General features: G+C 30.0%; 3 protein-coding genes across 7 annotated transcripts; 1 reads left to right on the top strand and 2 right to left on the bottom strand.

The window, feature by feature from the left end:
• Positions 1-1,996: 1,996 nt before the first annotated feature.
• On the bottom strand, positions 1,997-5,065 carry LOC122514420 (pinin). 3 transcript variants are annotated; one of them, XM_043631232.1, is made up of 6 exons: positions 4,987-5,065; positions 4,716-4,904; positions 4,219-4,414; positions 3,956-4,129; positions 3,587-3,881; positions 1,997-3,487 (listed from the first exon to the last, which is right to left on the bottom strand). In XM_043631232.1, exons 2-6 carry the CDS (start codon positions 4,874-4,876, stop codon positions 3,174-3,176), a joined length of 1,140 nt encoding a protein of 379 aa, XP_043487167.1. In that variant the 5' UTR covers positions 4,877-4,904; positions 4,987-5,065; the 3' UTR covers positions 1,997-3,173. The 3 variants fall into 3 exon arrangements, with proteins under 3 accessions (XP_043487167.1, XP_043487165.1, XP_043487168.1); XM_043631230.1 differs by lacking the exon at positions 4,987-5,065 and having other exon boundaries at positions 4,716-4,976; XM_043631233.1 differs by lacking the exon at positions 4,987-5,065 and having other exon boundaries at positions 4,219-4,411; positions 4,716-4,975.
• LOC122514421 (ATP synthase-coupling factor 6, mitochondrial) lies at positions 4,968-6,387 on the top strand. Of its 2 annotated transcripts, none has more exons than XM_043631234.1 (4): positions 4,968-5,052; positions 5,803-5,951; positions 6,068-6,198; positions 6,293-6,387. In XM_043631234.1, the coding sequence occupies exons 1-4, from the start codon at positions 5,050-5,052 to the stop codon at positions 6,325-6,327; spliced, it is 318 nt and encodes a 105-aa protein (XP_043487169.1). In that variant the 5' UTR covers positions 4,968-5,049; the 3' UTR covers positions 6,328-6,387. The 2 variants fall into 2 exon arrangements, with proteins under 2 accessions (XP_043487169.1, XP_043487170.1); XM_043631235.1 differs by lacking the exon at positions 4,968-5,052 and adding an exon at positions 5,401-5,503.
• Positions 6,388-6,455: 68 nt separating this feature from the next.
• LOC122514419 (DNA polymerase epsilon catalytic subunit 1) lies at positions 6,456-16,096 on the bottom strand. 2 transcript variants are annotated; one of them, XM_043631228.1, is made up of 29 exons: positions 15,981-16,096; positions 15,803-15,908; positions 15,575-15,695; positions 15,260-15,478; positions 14,920-15,146; positions 14,605-14,845; positions 14,186-14,502; positions 13,867-14,113; positions 13,235-13,787; positions 12,645-13,086; positions 12,319-12,556; positions 11,882-12,235; positions 11,583-11,797; positions 11,335-11,518; positions 10,928-11,269; positions 10,627-10,842; positions 10,313-10,548; positions 10,006-10,210; positions 9,761-9,936; positions 9,528-9,697; positions 9,093-9,429; positions 8,819-9,008; positions 8,583-8,749; positions 8,215-8,503; positions 7,992-8,129; positions 7,650-7,921; positions 7,447-7,579; positions 7,135-7,346; positions 6,456-6,832 (listed from the first exon to the last, which is right to left on the bottom strand). In XM_043631228.1, exons 2-29 carry the CDS (start codon positions 15,898-15,900, stop codon positions 6,523-6,525), a joined length of 6,849 nt encoding a protein of 2,282 aa, XP_043487163.1. In that variant the 5' UTR covers positions 15,901-15,908; positions 15,981-16,096; the 3' UTR covers positions 6,456-6,522. The 2 variants fall into 2 exon arrangements, with proteins under 2 accessions (XP_043487163.1, XP_043487164.1); XM_043631229.1 differs by lacking the exons at positions 15,260-15,478; positions 15,575-15,695; positions 15,981-16,096 and having other exon boundaries at positions 15,803-15,889.
• Positions 16,097-22,080: the final 5,984 nt, after the last annotated feature.

Genomic DNA, 22,080 nt, shown 5'->3' with positions numbered 1-22,080 from the left:
GAAATAAATACACTTGTTCGTTTTTTATGCTAGTGAGATCCTTAAAATACACACACACAGGCGCAATATCTTCTCCTCGTGATGTTTCTTCCTACGGTACGACGCCACCGTGGAAGCGTTTCGCTCGATTAGGAGCTGCGCCATGATGGAAATGCGCTAATATAAATTGCCAAAACTAAGAAGGTTCTCCCTGTCTCCTTCACTTGCGGTGACGGGCGTTCACCGAACCTTTAATTTATAATTAGAATGAAAGTTCTCGAAAACCGACGAAATAAAAAAAACAATCATTATTTTTAATATTAGTACAAGTTCATTCATCAACCCATTTGTATAGGATCTTCACGGAAAGAAGCAATCATTTTAAATGCTTATATTTAAACTGTTATATTATTTGAATCGATGATTTTAATATCAAATAAATTCCTGAAAACTAGAGGACTTTAATATCTGCTTTTTCATTTCTTCATTGTTGGAATTTAATTTTTCCTGAAATCTCCATAAATGATCTATTTTTATTTATCTTACTTCTGTATCTTAAAAATCTATAATAAAAACTTACAGCGAATGAACTGTAAATAATGTTCAATTTAAACTGTACCATGTAATCTCATAATTCTCACCTTTCAAAAGTTGCTCAATACAAACTATTATCAACATATATATATATATATAAATAACATAACAACATGTATAAATAAAATCATTTAAAAATATTGCATCTTTTAATAAAAATCCTATAAATATTATTTTAATAAATACCATATAAATTCCAAACATTAAATGCTTTTTCGAAACTCCCTGTATATTGCTATTTTGCATACCAGTCTCTAGAAAGAGAAAGATAAAGAGAGAAATAGAGAGAGGATTGGAGAAGAGGAAGGCGGAGCGCATAATTAAGAAAGTCTCAGTACTCTCTCATTTTCTCTCTTTCACTCCTATGAAAGAAGACGAAGACATTGAGTTCCCTCTCGCGGTGGTAGGAAAGCGGCCTGCCTCTTTCCCCGTTTTACATTCGGCGGTACAAATAGCTCGACGACCCCTGGCCTCGTGTCGGCTCCTCTCATGTTTCTTCCTCAGAGTACTTGTCTCTCTTGTCGCGCACGCTTCACGCTTCTGCGCGCCTACACCCTTCCTTGTCTCCTCACTCCTACTCTCTCTTTCTTTCTGTTTCTCTTATGTATACCCTTTCTTCTTTTAATCCGTCGTCGACGACGCCGACGCCGACACCGACACCGACGCCGACGCTGCCGACGACGACGGCGGCGACGTTGACTTTTGAATCTCTACTTCCTTTTCTTTTCCCTTTTCTTGTATGCCGAAGAGTTGCCTGGCGGAGACACATTAGCCATATTCCAAGTTTGCATGGCGGAACACCTCCCCCTCCCCCTCCTCCTTCTTCCTCCTCTCCTTTACCCCTTTTTCCTCCTTCCCATACCATCCCCACCCTATTCTTTGCACAGTTATTATGAGGATGGATTGAGGTGGGAGCCGCCTTCCACGTATCCGTAGAGACCTAATGCCATCGACTTCTAAATTGTGTAAATTACTAAATGAATGTGAAACGTTTAACTCCCACCACCTTATCCCCCTCTTCTTCTCTTCTCTTTCTTTCTTTCTTTCTTTCTTTCATACTCTGAAAGCAATCCTGCCTTCTCTTTCATTTCCTTCCTTCACAGAGAAACCTTCTAACACGAGCAATCGACACACAGGACGCACGCTTTTCGTTTGATATGCTTGACGTTTCCCTTTGATCATACAATTGTCTCGTTTTTCAAGCTCTCCTCGATTCATACTTCTTCGTAGAAAATGTTTAGTTTTGACGAATAGCGTTTAATTCATTTGTTCGATTATTTTTCTTCATTTCTTCTCATCTTTTTTACCTTCTTTTATATCGTCTTTCTTTCCTTTTCTTTAGTTTTTGTATTTTAAAAACGGTACATTGATTCAAATAAATATGTACATCTATGTTTATACGAAGAATATAAAAATTGTGCCATTGAAATCATAAAATCTAATGAAATCTTTTATTCGCGTCCCTACTTATACTTACAGACGTTTAGAAATGTTTAATTATATAAAGTTGTATATATCTTATGAAATATAATTATAATAGAAAGAGAAATCAATATGAGAATATACAAGAGGAGAATTTTACTGTATCAAGAATTCATGTTATACAATCATGCTGAAGAAGTTTCTTTTTTTTTTTTGTTTACTGGTGATAGGAAAAAGTGTACAGTCTTTGAGCTGTCTTTTATTTCTATAATTTTTACTCTTTTAATATTTTTTTTTTCTTTTTTACAATTTATATTCCTTCCAATATTTCGAACATTAAAGAGAAAAAAAAAGCGAATAGTCAAAGTTTAAAATCAACCAAGACTGCAATCACTTTTTTCTTATTTTATATTCAAACAATTTAGTCGGGTTGATTCACGCTTAGATGGCCCAAACCTATACAGCTGGATTTATTACAGAATATATTGCACGCATTATTTTTGTACCTTATATTCTGATAAACACGTAATTATATTCTCATCGATTTAAATATACCGTATAATAAAGACAATATAATGTTCATGAATACAAAAAAAAAAAATAAATCGCACTAATTTGCTTAGCTATAAAGAAAAATGGCAAAATTTATACACCTTAATTGTATATTAATAAGTAAAAAATTACTTAATTTTGTTTATTCGATTTGTAGAAAATGAATCATTACCAATGACTATTTTTGTTTTCTTATTTTTCACGTATTTTACATGAGAATAGAATGTATATATATATATATTAATTTTAAAATAGTTGATTGGTTTTTAATTTAGAGAAGAATTTGAAATGTTCGGATTGTAAAATATCCGAAATAATAAAAAAAAAAAAATAAAAGACTTACATCCGATCCCGTTGATAATATTTTTAAGAAGTATGTTGAAAATTCTAAAAGTAGATTTTTGTTTGTTTGTTATTTTCACAAGGATAATAGAATAGTGATATTTTCACAGAAAAGTTATCTTTGAACATTAATTCAGTATCTATCTTTTCTTTTCTTTCTTTTGATTCGAGATAGAAAACCACGTGTGTTTTATTGAAAAATATTAAATAAAAAAGCTCTCTAATCGCTTGACTGGACCATCTAATGTACGTTATATGTACAAACTGAATATCAATACTTAATGCTAGCCATTGTTTTCGTCCTTTTTGATTTGGTCCACTTGTTTATCATCGTCTTTCTCAACCGCATTCTCAACATTATCTTCATCCTTTTCCATTTTAATTGATACATCTATACCTTCAATTTTGTTTGGTTCTACATTGTTGTCTGGATTAGGATCACGATTTTCTTCACCTTCTTCTACAGTTTGAGACACTTCTTCAGGTGCAGTCAAAGCAGTATTACTATCAAAGTTTTGTTGTTGTTTGCCCAAACCTATTTGCGTTTCTATTAATTCTAATTCCTCGAGCAATACTTTTTCCCTTCTTTCAATTTCCTCTGTAATAAATTTAATAAAAAAAATAAAAATTATATACATATATTATAAGAAAAAAAATAAAAAATATATTTACTATATAAATATATGCAAATACAAACCATGAAGTTCCTTAGCAGATTGAGTAAGTAAACTTTCAGTTTGAGGATTTTTTCGTTTTGGTATATAATATATGGAAGGTTGGGTACGCGTCTTTATAAAAGAAGCAAGTGATAGTTGTGCAGCACGCCAATCTTGAAACTGTCGACTCCGTGCTAACTTAGCTTCTAATGCTCGTACTTCTGCTAATTGTCGTTTACGTGATAAAAATAATTGTTGCCTCTCTCGTCGTAACTCTTCTTTTTCTCTTCTCCGTGCTTCTTCCACTCGTGCCTCTACTTCTGCTTTTTTATCTTCCTGCAATTATATGTAAAAAAAAAAAACCTTTAATTCTATAAATTAATATAATTAATTTGTGTTTTATTAATTACCTTAGCTTTTAATTTGGTTTCTTCTAATCTGAATTTTTGCAAAGTACCCAAAAGTGCACCGAACATTCGTTTATTCCTTTGTCGACTACGCTCATCTATTCTTTCTCTTCTGATTACTTCTTGACGAGAAGGAATTTCCCTTGGCGTAGCAATAACTCTCGATGACACAGCTGGCTATAATAAGTAGATGTAAAAATGTGTAATTTTATATGAAACTATAAGTATTTAATGTTATTTATTGTTTTAGAAAAGAATAATATTACCTTAATAGCAGTGTCATCTTCATCTGCACTGTCATCTGCAGTTGAAGGAACACGTGCACTCAAACGACTAAACACCGTTTTTGGTTCCCCATTAGAGGCCTGCCAACGCCTCTTTGTACCCGGTATTTCATTATTTATGAAATCTGATACGACTCGTCGACGATCTTCCTGCAATGGTCGCTTTTGGGAAAGTCTGCTAATAATACAACTAGTTATTACATTTTAATATTCTACAAATATATGAAGGGAGCCAACTTGATTGCACCAATATTTTTAATTATTCATTTGATTTAGTTGTCAAAAAAACTAAAGAGAAATTGAATTAATACTTAATACTTATAAATATCATTGGTATATTTAGGTTATGTTTCCAAACACATATTGCAAGTATATTCTTAGATTGAAAAGAAAGATTTCAGTTAGAAATAAAATGTGCATTAAATTAACACCACTCATAGTTTCACATTTGAAAGAATAAATATTTGGATATGTTTAACCTGGAAGGGGGGTGTAGTGGTCCGTTTTCACCGTCAGGTAGGTCCCGGCCCAAAATTTTTCTAATACTCCGATCAAGACCCTTTAGACCATCTCGAGCAGCCTCCAATTGGGCTTCTATACGATCGGCACCCCACGACTCTTGTGACTCTAACTTCCTCATTTAAGAAATTTTAATTTACTTAGCGTAACTGTAAAAAGAAATCATTTAATTAATAACGTAGAACACGAATTTGTTGTTGGATAGCATTACTGAAGGAGGGAGCCACCTACAATTCTTATCCTTCGCCAGATCAATAACAGTTCGAACTTTTCTTGATAGTGGCAACGCTGAAAATGGTAATCTCAATATATTTTTTCATTAAATAACGAAACATTCAATAAATTTTTCAATACCTGAATATCTCAAACTAATTTTCATGTAACTATTAATTAAATCTTGAAAATTATTAATTTTATTGGTTGTACTTTGCGTCATTGTTTGCTATTGGTTGTCAGAAAATTTGTTTGATAGGTTATGCTCAATATAATGTCGATTGCTTACTCTTATTTGTATAAATATTAGATAATTTTAAAAATAAACGTAAATATAATAACAATGAGGACCATTTTATTTACTTGTGCAATAATATTTATCGATAAATCGTATTAATATTTTTTCTAATTGTTATGGCGCATGCGTAATGTTATATCAATGACAGGTGGTGACACGTAGTGACAGTTCGATCAATTAGATTCGTCACAGTCGTTGTAGTATATTGCACGTATTTTTTATTTATTAAAATAGAATGTAAGAAAATTTGATATTACTTAATAGACCTAGTCCTATATTATTTAAATTTTACTTATTTTAACTTATAAAGTTTATTATATTATTTATAAAAGTATATAATAAGTTCGTATGATAGTACTATTTATTACGTAAGATTAAATATATAAAGATGTAATCATCCGAATTTAAAAAATTTTTATTTCTTATAAATTATAAGAGAAAAAATCATTTTATCATAAACAAATTTTGTTTCTTATATCGTTTGAATTTTTGTAATTTTATAATTATTAATATTGAATGACGTCAATTCGTTTTAGATAAATATGTTGAGGTTACGTCTTTCTCCAAATGCTCCAAAAATATTCAAACGCAATATTGGAATATTAGCACCTGCTCTTCAGAAAGCAACTGATCCCATCCAACAACTGTTTATAGATAAAATTCGTGAATACGCTAATAAGAGTCAGTAAGTGTTACGTATCAATTATTATTAATTGTATTTATTCCTGGCACTTAGTTCGATCCTTTATTATTTATGAAATGAAGTTATTAGATTGATAATATTTTTGATTCTAATTACAGGGGTGGAAAATTAGTTGACCCGACTCCAGATATTGAAAAGGAAAGAAAAGCTGAATTAGAAAAACTCGCTACTCAATTTGGTTGTACTCCTGGTACAAAAATGTCCGACTTTCCATCATTTAATTTTACTGGTACGTTATCCATTCCAATTATTCGTTTAAATTTTAACATATTTTTTTATGAATGAATAATATACTATTTAATAAGTTTGTATATTTGTTTTAGATCCACCAGTAGAAGTAGGTCTAGCAAAAAGTTAAATATACTAATATGATTTTGAAGTAGAAAATGTATCTATAAAATCATTCAATATCTTAAAATTTTCATTGTAAAAAGATATATATAAATATATATATATACACATAATAAATAAATAATTTAAGAAAACTTGAATTCTCATAATTTTTATTATTATAGTATTATAAACGTATTCAAAAAAAATCTTATTTAAAATATTAACCATCGCTCGGTAAGAGTCTTGTTCTGCTGATCATTTCTTCTAAAATACTCATTTGACATTTACTAGCTATGGACTTACATTTTTGTGCATACTGCGCGATCTCTTTTACATGCACCAATGTTCTATAATCGCCACCGCAAGTGCAACGTTCATCCATATTTCCTCTCTTAATTTCAAGGCATTTGCTACATTGTAAATCTTGTAATATATATGCCATACTCTTGCGATTGAATGTATTTATTAATAAAAATTCAATTTCTTTATTATCGTAAACTGTTTCGCATAGAGGGCATTTCCACATGTACCTGAAAACGATAAAGATGTTATTTATTTTATTTTTAACATTTTAAAGTATCGATACTTCATGTATACCTATTTCTATTACAGTGGATCAAACGACTAATTTTCACAAAAGTTTATAATACGATGTATGTATAACAGAAAAGATACCATTTATACAATAAGAATTCTTGACTTATAAAAAAAGCACTATAATTTATAAGAAATTCTGCCAAAAAATTTTTAAAAAAGTCATTTAACCCATTGTGGTAGGTTCAGTGTTAAATATTCTAATACTATAATATAATTATAATATTATTCTACTTACTTATTATCTTCTACGTAAACATAAGTGTCTTTACAAAGATCAATATCCCTGGTATGATTACATCCTTTGCATATAATCTCAGGTAATACCAAAGATATGCACGGGTCTTTCCATTGAACTTCGTCGCTGAAACTATTTACTCTTATTAATCTTAATAGGTTTGTTTGCAAATCGTATACTTCGTTCTCAAGTTCTTTGTCCAAAGATAAAACCTATGATTAAAAATCTCCATGTAAATTTTGATCTATTTTTTATATTATGTATAGTAAAAAAAAAAAAACGAATATTAGATATATAAAATTAAAATAATACCTTGCATACAGATTTTGTTAATTCAAGTGCTGGATTGATCGTTTTGCTATCTTTTCCATCCAAATTTAAATCAGGATATTCTCGAGATGTTAATACTTTCTCTGGCATTTTTTTATATATTTTCTGTACAATCCTATAAAAATATAATACTATAAACATTAATATCACTTATCAAACATTTTAATTAAATATAATATACTTACTGAAAGAGTTTTTGCGACATTTCTCCTGAAATAAGTTTTTTAGCAAAACTTGCTGTACTTTCCAATGCTCCCAGTCCAAGCGGTGCAGTAAAATCTTGACTATAATCACTTTTCTTTTTTCTGTGTAAAAGAGTATCAGATGTTTCTTCGTTTTTACATATATGTTGATAAGTAGCACTTATGTATCCGGCAATAATTGCATTAAAAGTACTTTGACAAGCTACTTCTTTAGGTAAATAAGATGCTAAATTCCAATTCATTACAATTTCAGGCTAAAAATGTCATTAACGATAGAATTATTAATTTACATATCATCAATGAAATTTAAAAATTGAAACTTACTGCGTCATTATCATTATCGTTATCAGCAATAGAATTTCTTGGAGTGCAATTTTCTTCCACTTGATTATTATCATCAGTTTGCGTAGTACTTTCATCAGTAATTATTGGCATCTTTCCTTTTATGCCAGCATAATTATACTGTTTGTACATAAAAAAAAAAAAAGATATTTAATAAAGATATATATTTTATTTCATGAATTATATGATATAAAAAATAACTTACAAAATCTAACCAAATTAAGTACTCCCAACATTTTTCAGAAGTCATTTCGATGCTATGAAAAAGTTCCTTGTCACGTATGGTAGTAACAACAAATTCTACATATCCTAATGCATCTGATAATGTTCTTTTTTTCGTGCATACAACGATCTTACTAAAATTAGCGAATACAATGATACAACCAAGATTTTTAAACGCAGCTATCAATTGTATAAACAATTTTCTCATATAATTGCATAATGTACGATGTAATGCAGGATCATATAACAATGCATTAGTTGAACGCAACCACCTAAAATATTAAAAAACAATTAAAATCTTTTAGCTTAAGAACTGAACTTTGAAATAAAGTCAATAAGATTATTAATTACCTATAGAAATGTATTATTTGGTAATCAGCAAAGATATTTTTATAAATTGTCACATCACGTAACCATGCGTTTACCATAATCTGTAATATTTTAAAGGCTGGACTACATAGCGTAGTTTCATCGTAACTTGGAATCATGGCAGATGGATTGTCACCTGTTACCATTTCCTAGTAATTGTAAAAAAAATGAAATTTAAATATAATGGACTAAACAAATATGCATCATAATGTTAATACCTGCAATGATGCTTTTTGTATGTTGCTGAATGCAACAAATGTATTAGTACCATCAATAACATGAACATTATGATGTTGCAACAAAGTGTTCACTGCAAGACTTTCTACATCTAATTCTACGCATACACTAGAATATGTAGCTGGATTATTTATAATGCAACTTGTAATTTCTTCAAAGGCACTCATTAGTCTGTAATTGTTCATTTTTATTTTTATTTTATTATAATGTGTTCACAATATTTAAATTTATTAATTATAAAATAAGGAAGATTACCTGCTGTCGTCATTTTCGTTACCACCAAGGTCAGGCTTCTCAGTTGGAGAACACCACAATACAAAATTATTCTTCTGTAAATGTCTAGCATAAAATAAATCTGCTCCAAAAAGAGTTGGATCGGCTGGTACGTTTCCAATAGGAACATGAAAGAATCTGCATTGTTCTATCATTAATTCTAATATTTGTTGAATTTTCAGATAATGTCTAATCATCATTTTGGCACCCAATTTTTGCCATTCCATTGTGTTATATAAATTTTCAACATCGCGTACATGTGTATCAATTAAGGGAAATTCATGAAGCAAAGGCATTTCAGAAGTTAAAGTTGTTCTATCTATAAACAAGTCACACGCACACACACAAACAATTAAATAACATTTATTAATAAATAATACGTTTAAGAAATAGATAAAATAATAAACTACTACTTACCTATCGCTGTTTGTAAGATTAAAATAGTATTACCATGTTTTTCGTTTTTATATGCTTGTAATGCAGCTTGCAATACTCTGCACACTTGTTGAAAATTCGTTTCTACTTTGACTACAAATTTCATTCCATCGGGTAATATTTTCACCTTGTCTTCACCAATTTTTTCTATCCTACAAATATATTTAATATTATTACAATAAAACTGATTAAAAAAATAAATTATATAAACTTACATTAATTCTCTTTCATGCGTATACAATGCACTTAGGTTTGGCATTTGATTAGACGAAACTGAATCCAAGACAAATATATGTACACGTTTACTTGCACTTAAAAATAATCCCCATAATGATCTTTGACGATTTGCACTCCAATGATGGTATAAAAATATATGATTAATTGATTCCCACTAAAAAAGAAAATTTTTTTTTAAATATTAGACAAAAATATATTCAAAAGTTTTATATACTTCTACTACCTGTTGAAGATATGGTTGCACAGCAATACTTTTAAATTGTAATTGTTCTAATAAAAATGTATCAGCTCCATCAGGTATTTTTCTTATTGACTTTGGATCCACAATACATATACATCCTAATTGAAGTATAGCTCGAAATTCTAATGACATTTGAGTTTCATAAATTCCTTCAATATATGGCTTAGTTAAGTCCGTAATTAAACCTCTATAAAAAAAAAATACATATATATATAGAAAATATTATAATATTTAATTGTAGTATATAATCGTATAATTATATGTGTATTAATTTATTATTATATCCTACTGATTATGTTGTTGATACAAGGTTTCTGGTACTGAATATTGATAAAGATTATAAACTTTACGCGATCGTGGTAAAATTCTCGAACACTTTCTCCATAATTGATTTGGACCAGGATCAGGTCTTGCTTCACGACTATTAACATAAAAGATACGAGGTACCACGAGACGTACTGTTCGTAAATCATTCTCCACCATAATCCACAATCTAAACATGCCAGGTTCATTTGTTGCGGTCAACTGTTAAATGAACATATATCAAATCAAATTTTATAGTACATATAGATCAAATACTTATGAAAACATTAATTTATGTACTTCAACAATTTGCCACGGAGTCTGAAGTATTTGTTTCTGTGCACGTCGTAAGAAACCAGATAACGTTGTCGAAGATTGAGGATTTCTTATTACACCAAAACTAGATTCGTTGTCATTGTTTATTAATTTACTTCTTTTCTTATTATGTTGTCCTCTTTGCTTAGCTTGGAATTGCCATTTCTTTTTGTGAAACTCCAACCATTTTAAAAACTCCTCCTGTTTAGCACAATTACATATAAATAAAGATTTTAATAAAGAATAGGGAAATTTGATGATAATTAATTTAATAATATGAATATACTTTTGTTGTTCCTTTAGGAGGTGGCGAACCTAATACTTCTTTCCAACTTTTATTTCTAATGTTATCTTCTTCTTCTTCGCTGTTTTTTCTTTTTCTTTTTATAACACGTGCGACAGGTACCTTGAAAGTATTTTTTTTACCACCTATCAAATCTTCTATGTCGTCAAGTTCTTCAACGCCCGTACTGCTACCGCTTTGATCATCATTATCATTATTAAAACTAGATGTACTAGGTTTGTTAAAAAAGTCAGTAATCTGTTTTTGTTTGTGAGTTGCGTTCTTTTCCATTACTTTTTTATGTAACCAATCTGGATGTTGGACTCTTGGAACTGGATTTGGAAGCTAAAAGAAATAAGAAAATTAATTTCATTGTCTTTACATTTTTTTAAATATTGATATATGCATACCCCTTGCATAGCTGCTGGTATAGTAATAATTTTTTGTATAGTACTTCCAAGTCTTTCAATGTAATAACTCCAATCCAATATCTGTCGTATATCATCATCTTGTAAACTTGAATCTTTTAACCATTTTCTTAAATAATGTTTCTTCACTGCTGGATCTGCTTGGAATATTGCCAAAGGCACAGCCCTATAAACATAAATATAATAAAGTAAAGTTTTCATATAAAAATAATATAAAAGTACAGTGAAACCTTTCTGTAACAGGTGCACCAGCAGGTTTTATAGCTATAACAGATTTACAAGCTAAACCTGCATCCTTGAGCATTTCATCTCCTAAAAATTCAGCCAATCTTTTTGCAGTTGTAATTGATATTGACTTTTGCTGTCCATATTCTTCTAATTTACGTGACATAGATTTGTTTTCAGTTATAAGTTCATACAATTCCGCATCAGGTATATTCGCACACTAAAAAATATATTTTTTTTTAATTAAATGGCATAACTTTATAAAAGATATTTATAAATATGTAATTATATGTATAATTTTTACTTTGCTATAAAGAATGTCAAGCCAATGGTTGGCTACTTTAGCGACAGACTCATAACATTCCGCCAGTGTTTTACCATGCAAAAATGATTCAAAAACGGAAGATTGAAAGTTTTTAATTAATTCCAATTCGCCTCTTCTTTTGACTTCAAAACCTTTTAACTCGGCTAAACTACCATCAAAATTAAATACTGCGTATCGTTTCTTTAACTTTTTTCCTTCTTCTTTTGCTGCAGGTAATACCATAGCTAAATATGGTCCATCAACTTCAAAGAAAATTGAATTCTCACTTCTTATTTCGTATTTCATATATTCAGGATCCACAAGATCATGATATACGTCATTGGTAAATTTTTCCTATGTATTTATTATAAATTAAATATAAATATTTACAACCTTATAAAAATATACCATAAAATAATGATTATTTTTTGACATACTTTAACCATATAGTTCAGAATAGCATTAGGATAAGAAATGGTAAGTTTCTTTTTCTTTTCATGCGTAGTATGAACAATCACATTATCTGGGAACGATGCAGGTAAAACACACCAAATACCATCAGTGTCTAATTCTAATGGTCGACCAACTTGTTCTATGATTTCTCTAGCTTTCATAATAATATGAGCTCCTGTATAGCACACGATACCACCCATTTCCATACTATGCCACCGTGATCTTTAAATATGAATTATTTGAATAAAAAAAAATAAATATAAAAACTAAAATCATTTAAAAAGAAATTGAACATACAAATGATATATACCCTTTTCTCATGACGTAACCATAAAAGGAATTGAGAATACATTTATGAGCTAACTGTAAGGAATCATATACTACTTCTCTGTTTTTCGCAGATTTAATATCAGCTGCATCACCTTGTGCTATAGCTGCTGCTACTTGTTGTTTAGCAGCTTTGTTTAATGCCTTATATTCATATCGTCTATCTCTAAATGCTCGTACTGTATCCACATAAAATGAATTTTCTTTTTGACAAACTACTTGAGTTCTTTCTTCCATACTTGTGATTTTTGCCTTTTTATAGACTTTCTTAGAATATTCTGTAAGTCTCTTTTTCTTTAAAGAAGCTTGTTCTTTTTTAGACAATTGATGAAATGCTCTTGGTGGACCTCCAGGAAAAACTGAAGGGAATTTTTCTGTTTCAAGTTGTTGTTGAATTCTTTGATATTCACCTATGTTAGCAGCCACTAGAAAACAAAAATTAAATTAGTAAAAGTAAGTAAAGAAAAGTACACTAATATTATGATTTATAATAAACATTTTTTTAATTGTTCTAATAACGATTATTTACTATGGAATATTTTATTTTTTAATTTATTATATAATGTAACTTACAGTATTCTCCCCTCCACATCCACTTCATTTCTCTTTTGCAAAGAGCTCCAGGTTTGTTATAATCGCATGCAGCACAAACAAACTCATTGACCATAGCAGAAGGCTGCAGTCGATTAGTTAAAATAATATTCGGATACATCGCGCCGACATCCAAATGATATATTACAGGATTTTCGAGTCTCAAGAGAGGATCCTTTAGCAATTGTAATTTATTTTTAATTTCTGTTACAATATCATCAAAATTGATTACCATATCAATTGGTACTTTTTCTTCTTCTTGAATTGCATATTTTAAAGCATTTTCAACTCCATCCATTAATTCATTTATCATGTTCGGTACTATTTTAAAATGGCATGGAATGTCTGCTCGAAATACTCCACTTTCCAATGCTTCTACGTGACCACCTACATATGTTTCTTGATCTAACACATGACCATGCTTAGTTAACTTATTCAATTCTGCTTCTTCTTTGTTAGGAAATATAATATTAGCTTTAAAGGCTTCTACCATAAGAAGAGACTCACAAAGAGTTCCACTGCCTTTTCTAAGCACCTACAATATATGATAATAGAACATATAACTTTGTTATTATTTGTAAAAAATTTGTGTTTCAAAAATGAGGTTTACAGACCTCATCAGGTTCTAAGGGAATAATAGTTGATAATGCAAATATAAATGGATGCACATATTTTAGATACAAATAATAAGTTGCTACTGCATCGGATACAGAATAACTTGCTAAAGTTTGTGGGTCTTCAACTGCTAATCTACACATTTCTTCAGGATCTAATTCAACTGGATTGTATCGAAGCTTTGCTTTTGTAACAGCTTTTAAACCTTGCGATCCGACAGGAAGATAAGAATCGCGTCTTACCCAGCTATAAAAAATATTACATATGTAAACAATATTTTAATTATTTAAAATAATAACAATAATTTTATGTATATACCACAAACAATCCATATGCATAGCTGGTCTACTAGTATAAATTCCATCACGATTTTTTGTAAAACCAATTTTATCTTTCATTATCATGTTATGTAGTGCCGCTCTTGCTTCCACAAAAGGCCAATCGAAAAAGTCACCATTGTATGTGACAAAAATATGTGGTTTGACATCAATGATGTGATCAAAAAATTTCTTTATCGTTGCTTTTTCATTAGGTTCATTATAAATTGTAAACAAACCCTCAAATTCTGGTCTTGGTGTGTATTCAAAATCGTCTATATCTTTTGAAATGATTTCTCTATTTGTTATTAAATATCCCTAAAAATATAACATAAAAAATATATCCTTTTATGACTCAGATTCTACAACAATAATATAAATAATATTACTATTAATAAATTATGCAAATTAATTAATTACTTGTCCATCTATCATATATGATATCATCATAATTTGATCTGTACTAGCATCAGGAAATTTTAATGGAAGCTTCGTTGTTTCAATATCGTATGCTAAGACAATAGGATCTGGAGGTTCGATAATATCATTTCTTCTTGTAATAATAGCTGGATCAGATCCTCTACTTTTAACAGAATACCAAGCACCGCAGAATATACCAATATCAGTAGATACTCGTTGATGATGTGGTATGTCATATTCCCTTTGTAAAATATTTTTAATTATAGTAGAAAATTAAATAAGTAATTTTAATATAAGCATATAAATAACATTTACCTAATATCAAGAATATTTTCCATATGATCTATAATCTGTTTTCCTTTTTGTTCTTCGGTCGGATTTAAAACATTGGATAACATATCCGTATAATGAGTACGACTTTTTTCTCTTTCTTTATTCACTCTAACAGCGCTCATTATCTCCCGCCTTACTTTTGTCAAATCGACTGTATTTTCAAAATATATTTTTAAATACTTTTGCTTCAAACCAATTAAATGGTTAGGCTGTAAAAGTGATTAAAAGTTTACATTCATCTTTTCTATGAAAACATGTATTATAGGAGATGAATAAATATATATTTTTTTAAATTTAATAAAAAATAATAATAAGTTCTTACTAAGTCTAAATCTTCTTTAGTAATCGCTTCAATTTTAACAACACGACCATTATATTTCTTGTACAAGAAAGTTGAAACTTCTTCTGCAGTATCTTTACGACATAAAATATAAAAATATGGATTGTATGGTAAAGATATTTTAAATCTAGTACAATCCTCCTCTATGAAATAGAAATCAATACCGCTTAACAAGCGTTTGTCATCTTCTCTAATTTCGGTCTATAAATAATATGTTTATCAAGAACGTTATAACATAAAAACTGATACTATATGATCAAAAATATTAAACAATTATATATAGTATGGATTGATTACAATGTGCATATTAATTAGAAATCCAACTCTTTCTTTCATATCAGTAACCGAGTGAAATCCATACAGAGCATCCACTCTTATATTTTCATTAATTTGATTTAATCTTCCTACTGAGCTTTCTCTAAAAAATACAAATAAAAAAGAAAGAAACAAAAATAATAAAATATAATGAAAGAAATTCATATTATGAATATATAAAAAATAATACTTATACAAAAAGAAACTAACTCTGAAGCAGCACCAGGTTCAGGATTGATATCCTTTTGATCATTTTTGTTACTTTTTCTATCTGATCGAAACTTTCCTGTATTTTGCAATGATGTCATCTTGACAGCTGATTTTTAACAAAATTAACACAAAATCAAATAATCTTTTAATATAAGTTTTAAAAAATACTTCCACCTACTTTGTGTACTGAACAACGATACACTCAACAGGTTACGAAGTTAAAAGTAAATCCTAAATTACGCGCCAAAATTTGAAATGAATGCACAATATGCACATGAAAAGCTATATCTTACAATTAATATTAGTAAAGATATTTTTCCAAAAGATGGCATACTTAAAAGCTTCGAGCGACAGATACGGATAGAAAACGAAATACAAGCACACAGAAAAGTCAACAATAATAGCGCTAAAAAGTTGACATAAAACCTCAAGAACTGAAAAAAATGAATAAGTCTTAAAAAGTAATTAAGAAATGATAGAAGCTTACAAGTCCCCCTTTTTTATCTACCGAATTTCATTTTTGTTCAATACTATCAAAGAACACAGCATTTTCTGATAATATATGATAATATATATAGTACAGTTATATTGTAAAAGAAATTGAAACAATTATATTTAATTTTTAATGTATAAACATGTGTGTGCCTTCAGAAATGCATTTAAACGTATATTTTAAAAAGTCACCAATCAAGGCGATCAAATAGAAGAAAATCAAAAAGGTCTAATGTTAAATCCAACGATGATCACCTGTAACAAAAAGAAAACTAAATTAGTCATACAGTCAAGTGATACAATTGCCTGACATATGAATCGTCCAATTCGCAGATGCACTTTTCAATTGAATTCTCTATTTATTTTAATCAAATCTCTATTTACCGTTGCAATGAAATTAAATTTAAACGCGTGATTTTACATTTACATAAAGTATATAGAAAAAAAAAGGGAAAAGTACAAATATCAAGTTACTAAAAAAAAAATATCTAATAATTACTACAAAAAACTTATAAAAAAGAAAAATTGTAAATTTAATAAAATATGATTACAGTGAAAAATTTTAAAGACCAAACAAGAAAAGAGAAATTACTGTAATATTTACCGAACGTTATTTAAGCTTTAAAATTTAATAATACAAAAAATGTAATATTTCTGACTCTAACTCAACACATATGCATCTTTTAGACGATAGAGACACAAATTTGGTGTCCCAAGGAGATGGAATGGTCCATCATCTCCAATTACAACTACAAATTAATGACGAGCAACAAAATTATACAATAAAATATAAAAAATGACTAAAGAGCTATTTTCGAAAAGTTCGAACTAGCAGTTGAACTTTTGAAAAAAACTCAAAAGCCTCAATAGTAGTTGCCCTCTTCAGCCACAATTAAGTGGGGGCCTCTTCGGCATAATGCCTCTTCTTTCTTCATGCCCTAAACGCTGCTGTGAGGCTTTTTCTAAGCGCATTTTACGATACAAATCGTACAGTTACATTTACTCGAATGCCTCAACAGATATTTGATCTAATCGATGAACCTATTATTAACACTTTGCATTTAAAAGATTAACAAAAAAAGATTAAACAAAAGCAGAAACTTTGTTACACATCTTATGGTCTTACTTTTTTACTCGACCACTTTTATCTTTTATATCTTTACTCTACTTTGTATTTATTATACATATATAACAAATGAAGTATTTTCAGTAGGAATTACTAAAGAGCAAAGCATTAATATACTTAATATTAAGTAAGTATCCAACGTATTCAGCTATCTTCACTTATTCGAAAAAAATTAATTTTTAAGAAAACGCAAAGACTTTTGAATCGTTCGATACTGATTTATATCTCGTGGTACAGAGTATCAGCAATATATGGAAAAAATAAAAGAAATATTTAAATGATAAATGAATCTAAAGGTTGCTGAAACTTTGTATAATATCCGGAGAAGAAATTATCCACTCCTGAGTGAAAATTACAATCGCGCGACTTCTCCGGTCTCTACCTACTTACAAATTAAATAAACATTCACACCTAAGTATGCTACCTGCCTGTATATTGGCAATATCTAAAAAGATCAAACATACGTACATACCCACCCACTCACTCCACGATTCTCTCACATACCACCAGGGTGCAAAAGCCTAAACTAGAGAGCATGCCCCGAGGCACCTCCGACACCCTAGTTCAAACGCGTGTTTTCTAAACTTATGGGAGTACGTACCAATGCTGTAATCGTCTGTCAAGGCTAATGATTATTGCAAAAATGACTAATGCAAAAATACAAGTATACACTAGTATATATTGCATACTAGTTATATACGAGTATATCATAGTTTCCACAAATAAATGCGGTAACTCTACTATTCAAAACGATTTTATTACAAAAAAAAAGTAGTAAAATTTAATATAAATATAAAAATATAGAAACACTCATATTTGTCATATCACACGTGATATGTAGAAGTAGTGTTCTCAGTATTAAATGATGTATTAATTAAAAAATATCGCGAAACGATGTACAAAACACTTTACCTAATACGCACACACAGGTGTAAAGTACATCGTGCAATCACTAGCACAATGACAGCCGCCAATAGGGGAAAAACTTAAAACTAAACCTATACTAACCGTTTCTCACCCATACGAGTAGCACCTGGGCACACGCATAGATGAGAGCGCAGAAAGTATAGGGGGGAGAAACGGGAGATTAGTATATTAGAAGCTGAAAATCCTGATCTAAAAAATATGATTAAAAACACATATATATACATAAGACATAAATACATTTTTATAGAAATTTATCTAAGCGGCTAAGGACTCTACAATTTATTTGACAAATATTAATTTTAATATCTTTTATATATTTTAATATATTTTAATATATTTAAAAACCTCGGACGACTCCTTTCATTAAGTTGGCTGTTCTAATAAAAGAACTGGGCTTTGAGCCACCACTTAACTGCTAGAATCTATCCGTCGCGAATGAGTTTGTCTTCTTGCTCATTTATTTATAATATCGAAGTATCGATATATCAAAATTAATCGCGATTAGATAAACTAAGTACGAAGCAATGCATGTAAGACATTTATTACATGCTTTTCTGGACAAAAACGAGTAAATAAATGCTCGATTTCACCACTACTAACCACGAACAAAACACGTAATAAAAAAGAAAGTGCATTAATTATTGCATTATTAATTAAATGAATTTACCGGTGAGACAAGAAAACCTATCCTGAACTAATATAAAATATACAATACAATATACAATATAATATACAATTTTCATGAGTAACTCCTAGAAAGGAATTACTCATGTGCTCGTCACTAATTTATTTAAATAATTACAACCAGTAACTCGTGCCGATTAGGACCTTTCATCCTCGACATGATTGAGCACCGGAGGGACTTTAAATTTTAACTCACGGCATAAGAAGTTCTACGATGGCTCCAAAACACTCCTACTTCGCAGCAAGTATTGTAGAATGCGAGTATCGAAGATCCATCGAAGATCCATCGAAGATCCATCGAAGATCCATCGAAGATCCATCGAAGAATTCATTCCACATCTTTGATAAGGTAGAAAGTCCGTCGTCATATCTGTAAAATAAAATAGAACAAAACGATAAGTTATCTGCAATATAATCTAAAATCATATAAAATAAAATCGAATAAAATGTAAATAAAAATAGATACTTACAATGCATTCCAATGGGATGAAATTCAATTGCACCATGGCGATGCACCTCGCGTGAATCTAAAAACGCGGTATAAACGAAAATAAGAAACTATAGATGAGTTTCTTATCGCGAAACCGAAATTTTATTATACGACGAACAACACTGATTCTAATTCGCGTTTGATTTTAATTTGTTTTACGCCCGATCACTGATTCTAAACAACTAATTCAAAGACTGCTTTGCACACAGTCAATGCAAGTAGAAAAATCTTCATTGATGCACTGATTCTAATACGCGAACAGTCTGTGCGACTGTTTAAAGATAAAAATAACTTTACTCGAACAAACTCTAATGCAATTACTGCCTTGGTCGCAGTTAATTTAATATATAAATTTCAAAAATGTTCGCGAACGCGACGAAATTGAAATGAAAACGAACGAACGTGCTTCTAATCCGTGATTTTAATTATATTTAACGATACAACACTCCCGTATATTGCTTCGCGCACGATAGCAATGCACGAACACTTGCAACACTTCACAAACACAATTCACAAACACTTCCAACACTGATATATTCCCATGATGATCTGAAACAGAAATAAAAACAAAATTATAAATATCATTGTTGTAAGTAAAAAAATTATTATAATTATTGAGAAAGTGTTTAAAATAAAAATTGACTTACGTTTATTCTTCATTGATGAATGCACGATGGGTATCCTACCCTTAGGATGACGATGAGCACACGTTTAAACCGAATAGAAGAAACTTACGGAGTTTCTTTACCCGAAAAAACGAAACTTTACATACGGCGTACAACACTGATTCTACTTTCCGATTCTTTTATATTTTATTTTTACGATGCAACACACGAGTACCTCATTGCCTACGCGCTCGATTGCAATGATGTTCTGCAACAGAAAAAGAAAAAGAACAATTAATGTCATCGTCGTAATAAAAAACCATTAATTATTATAGAAATTTTTGATAGAAAATATACTTACTTTTAGTCTTCATTGATGACTGCAGGATGGGTATCCTACCCTTAGGATGACGATGAATAAAATAAAAAAAAAAACTCTGAAAAGCTGAAACATACTAAAAAGATTATAGAACAATATATCCTGTGAATCATTCCTGAAGGCATTGCACACTTTTAAAGATATTTTATCATAAAGAATCAATATAAATTCAAGCAATATTAATTGCCTTTATCTCACTACTTGTATAAATTACATATAAAGTATTTAATATCAGTAAAAATTGTTAATAAAAATCGATAACGTTATATATATATAATAGTTTAATACGTCACGTCATTAGATCTTATTGTTAGCTCGTTGAAGGAATGATCTGGAATGAACACGTAACCGCGTCCTTCATGTCGAACGTTCGGCTGTCTTCGTTTTGTTTTCGGCTGTCTTCGTTTCTTCTGTTCTCACTTCGAGAAATTCCTGGAATATACGTAACATTCGTTATTGCCCGTAGATCGAATCTTTTGTTTTCTTATTCTCTCACTCTCTCTCCCTCTCTCTCACTTTCGTTCTCACTCTTTGTATATACATTTCTGTATGGTTTAAAAAAAAGAATAACGCTTACCTCGATGAATATGAAGATAAAAAAGAGTAAACACAATTGTTAGACTGAGTATATGTATTCCTGCTGGACTCTCCTAATGCTAGGTACCTAAAAAAGGAAAAAAAAAGATTACATTAGTATAATACAAAAAAATCAAATATATGAGTGTATGTGTACGAGCTACCTATACTTATGCATATATGCCTGTATGTGTGTGTATGTGACAGGAATCGAATTTAATACGAAATACGATCTTTGAATACATAATTATGAAAAATAATTAATTAGAGCATCATTAGAGATGGTAGTAATTATCGATACCATGAAAAAAGCTGGAAATTAGAAGAAATATTGTTAAGTAACATTGGTGAGATTGGCGGGACGTCGAGATATATCGATGTTATATTCTCACATATATCTATCGAACTTTTCAATATTTCGTTTTGAAAACACTCACGTATGAAAATCTTGTATGTAGCTATCGTTTGATATATAATAGGAAGGTGTAAAATACTTTTCAATTACCTGAGTTAAACGAGATGACAGGTATACAAAATGGTGGTCGTCGCTGTGACGTAGCCGCAAAGAAACGAAGCGACATCTGAGACGACATCATGGCTGCTTCAGAATTTTGCGTTTTCTCCATCTATCATAGAAAAATATCGAATAGTTAAAAATAGGATATAGGAACATAACAATTGTCGAAATATATACTTTATTAATCCAAACAATGAAAATTGAACATTATAAGTCGATATCCATAGAAATGATGCTGTAAAACAAGATATATATGATTGCGTAGAAAAATGCATACCAATGTACATGGAATTTTTTTCTATACAAATATTCTTTATCCTCGACATTATCGTAATCTTTCGATTATATCATTTGGAAGTCATTTGCTAGAAGAATCTATTAGTATATAGGAAGATTATTTACGTTAGAAAATACTTTTTAATTACTTGAGATTAACGGGACGACGTAGCATCAGTCCGATCTCCAGCACCGACGCCGCGAAA

The sequence above is a fragment of the Polistes fuscatus genome, unplaced genomic scaffold, assembly GCF_010416935.1.
Source record: "Polistes fuscatus isolate 324 unplaced genomic scaffold, CU_Pfus_HIC Scaffold15, whole genome shotgun sequence".
Classification (NCBI taxonomy): Eukaryota; Metazoa; Arthropoda; class Insecta; order Hymenoptera; family Vespidae; genus Polistes; species Polistes fuscatus.
This window is presented reverse-complemented; position numbering and strand designations above follow the sequence as displayed.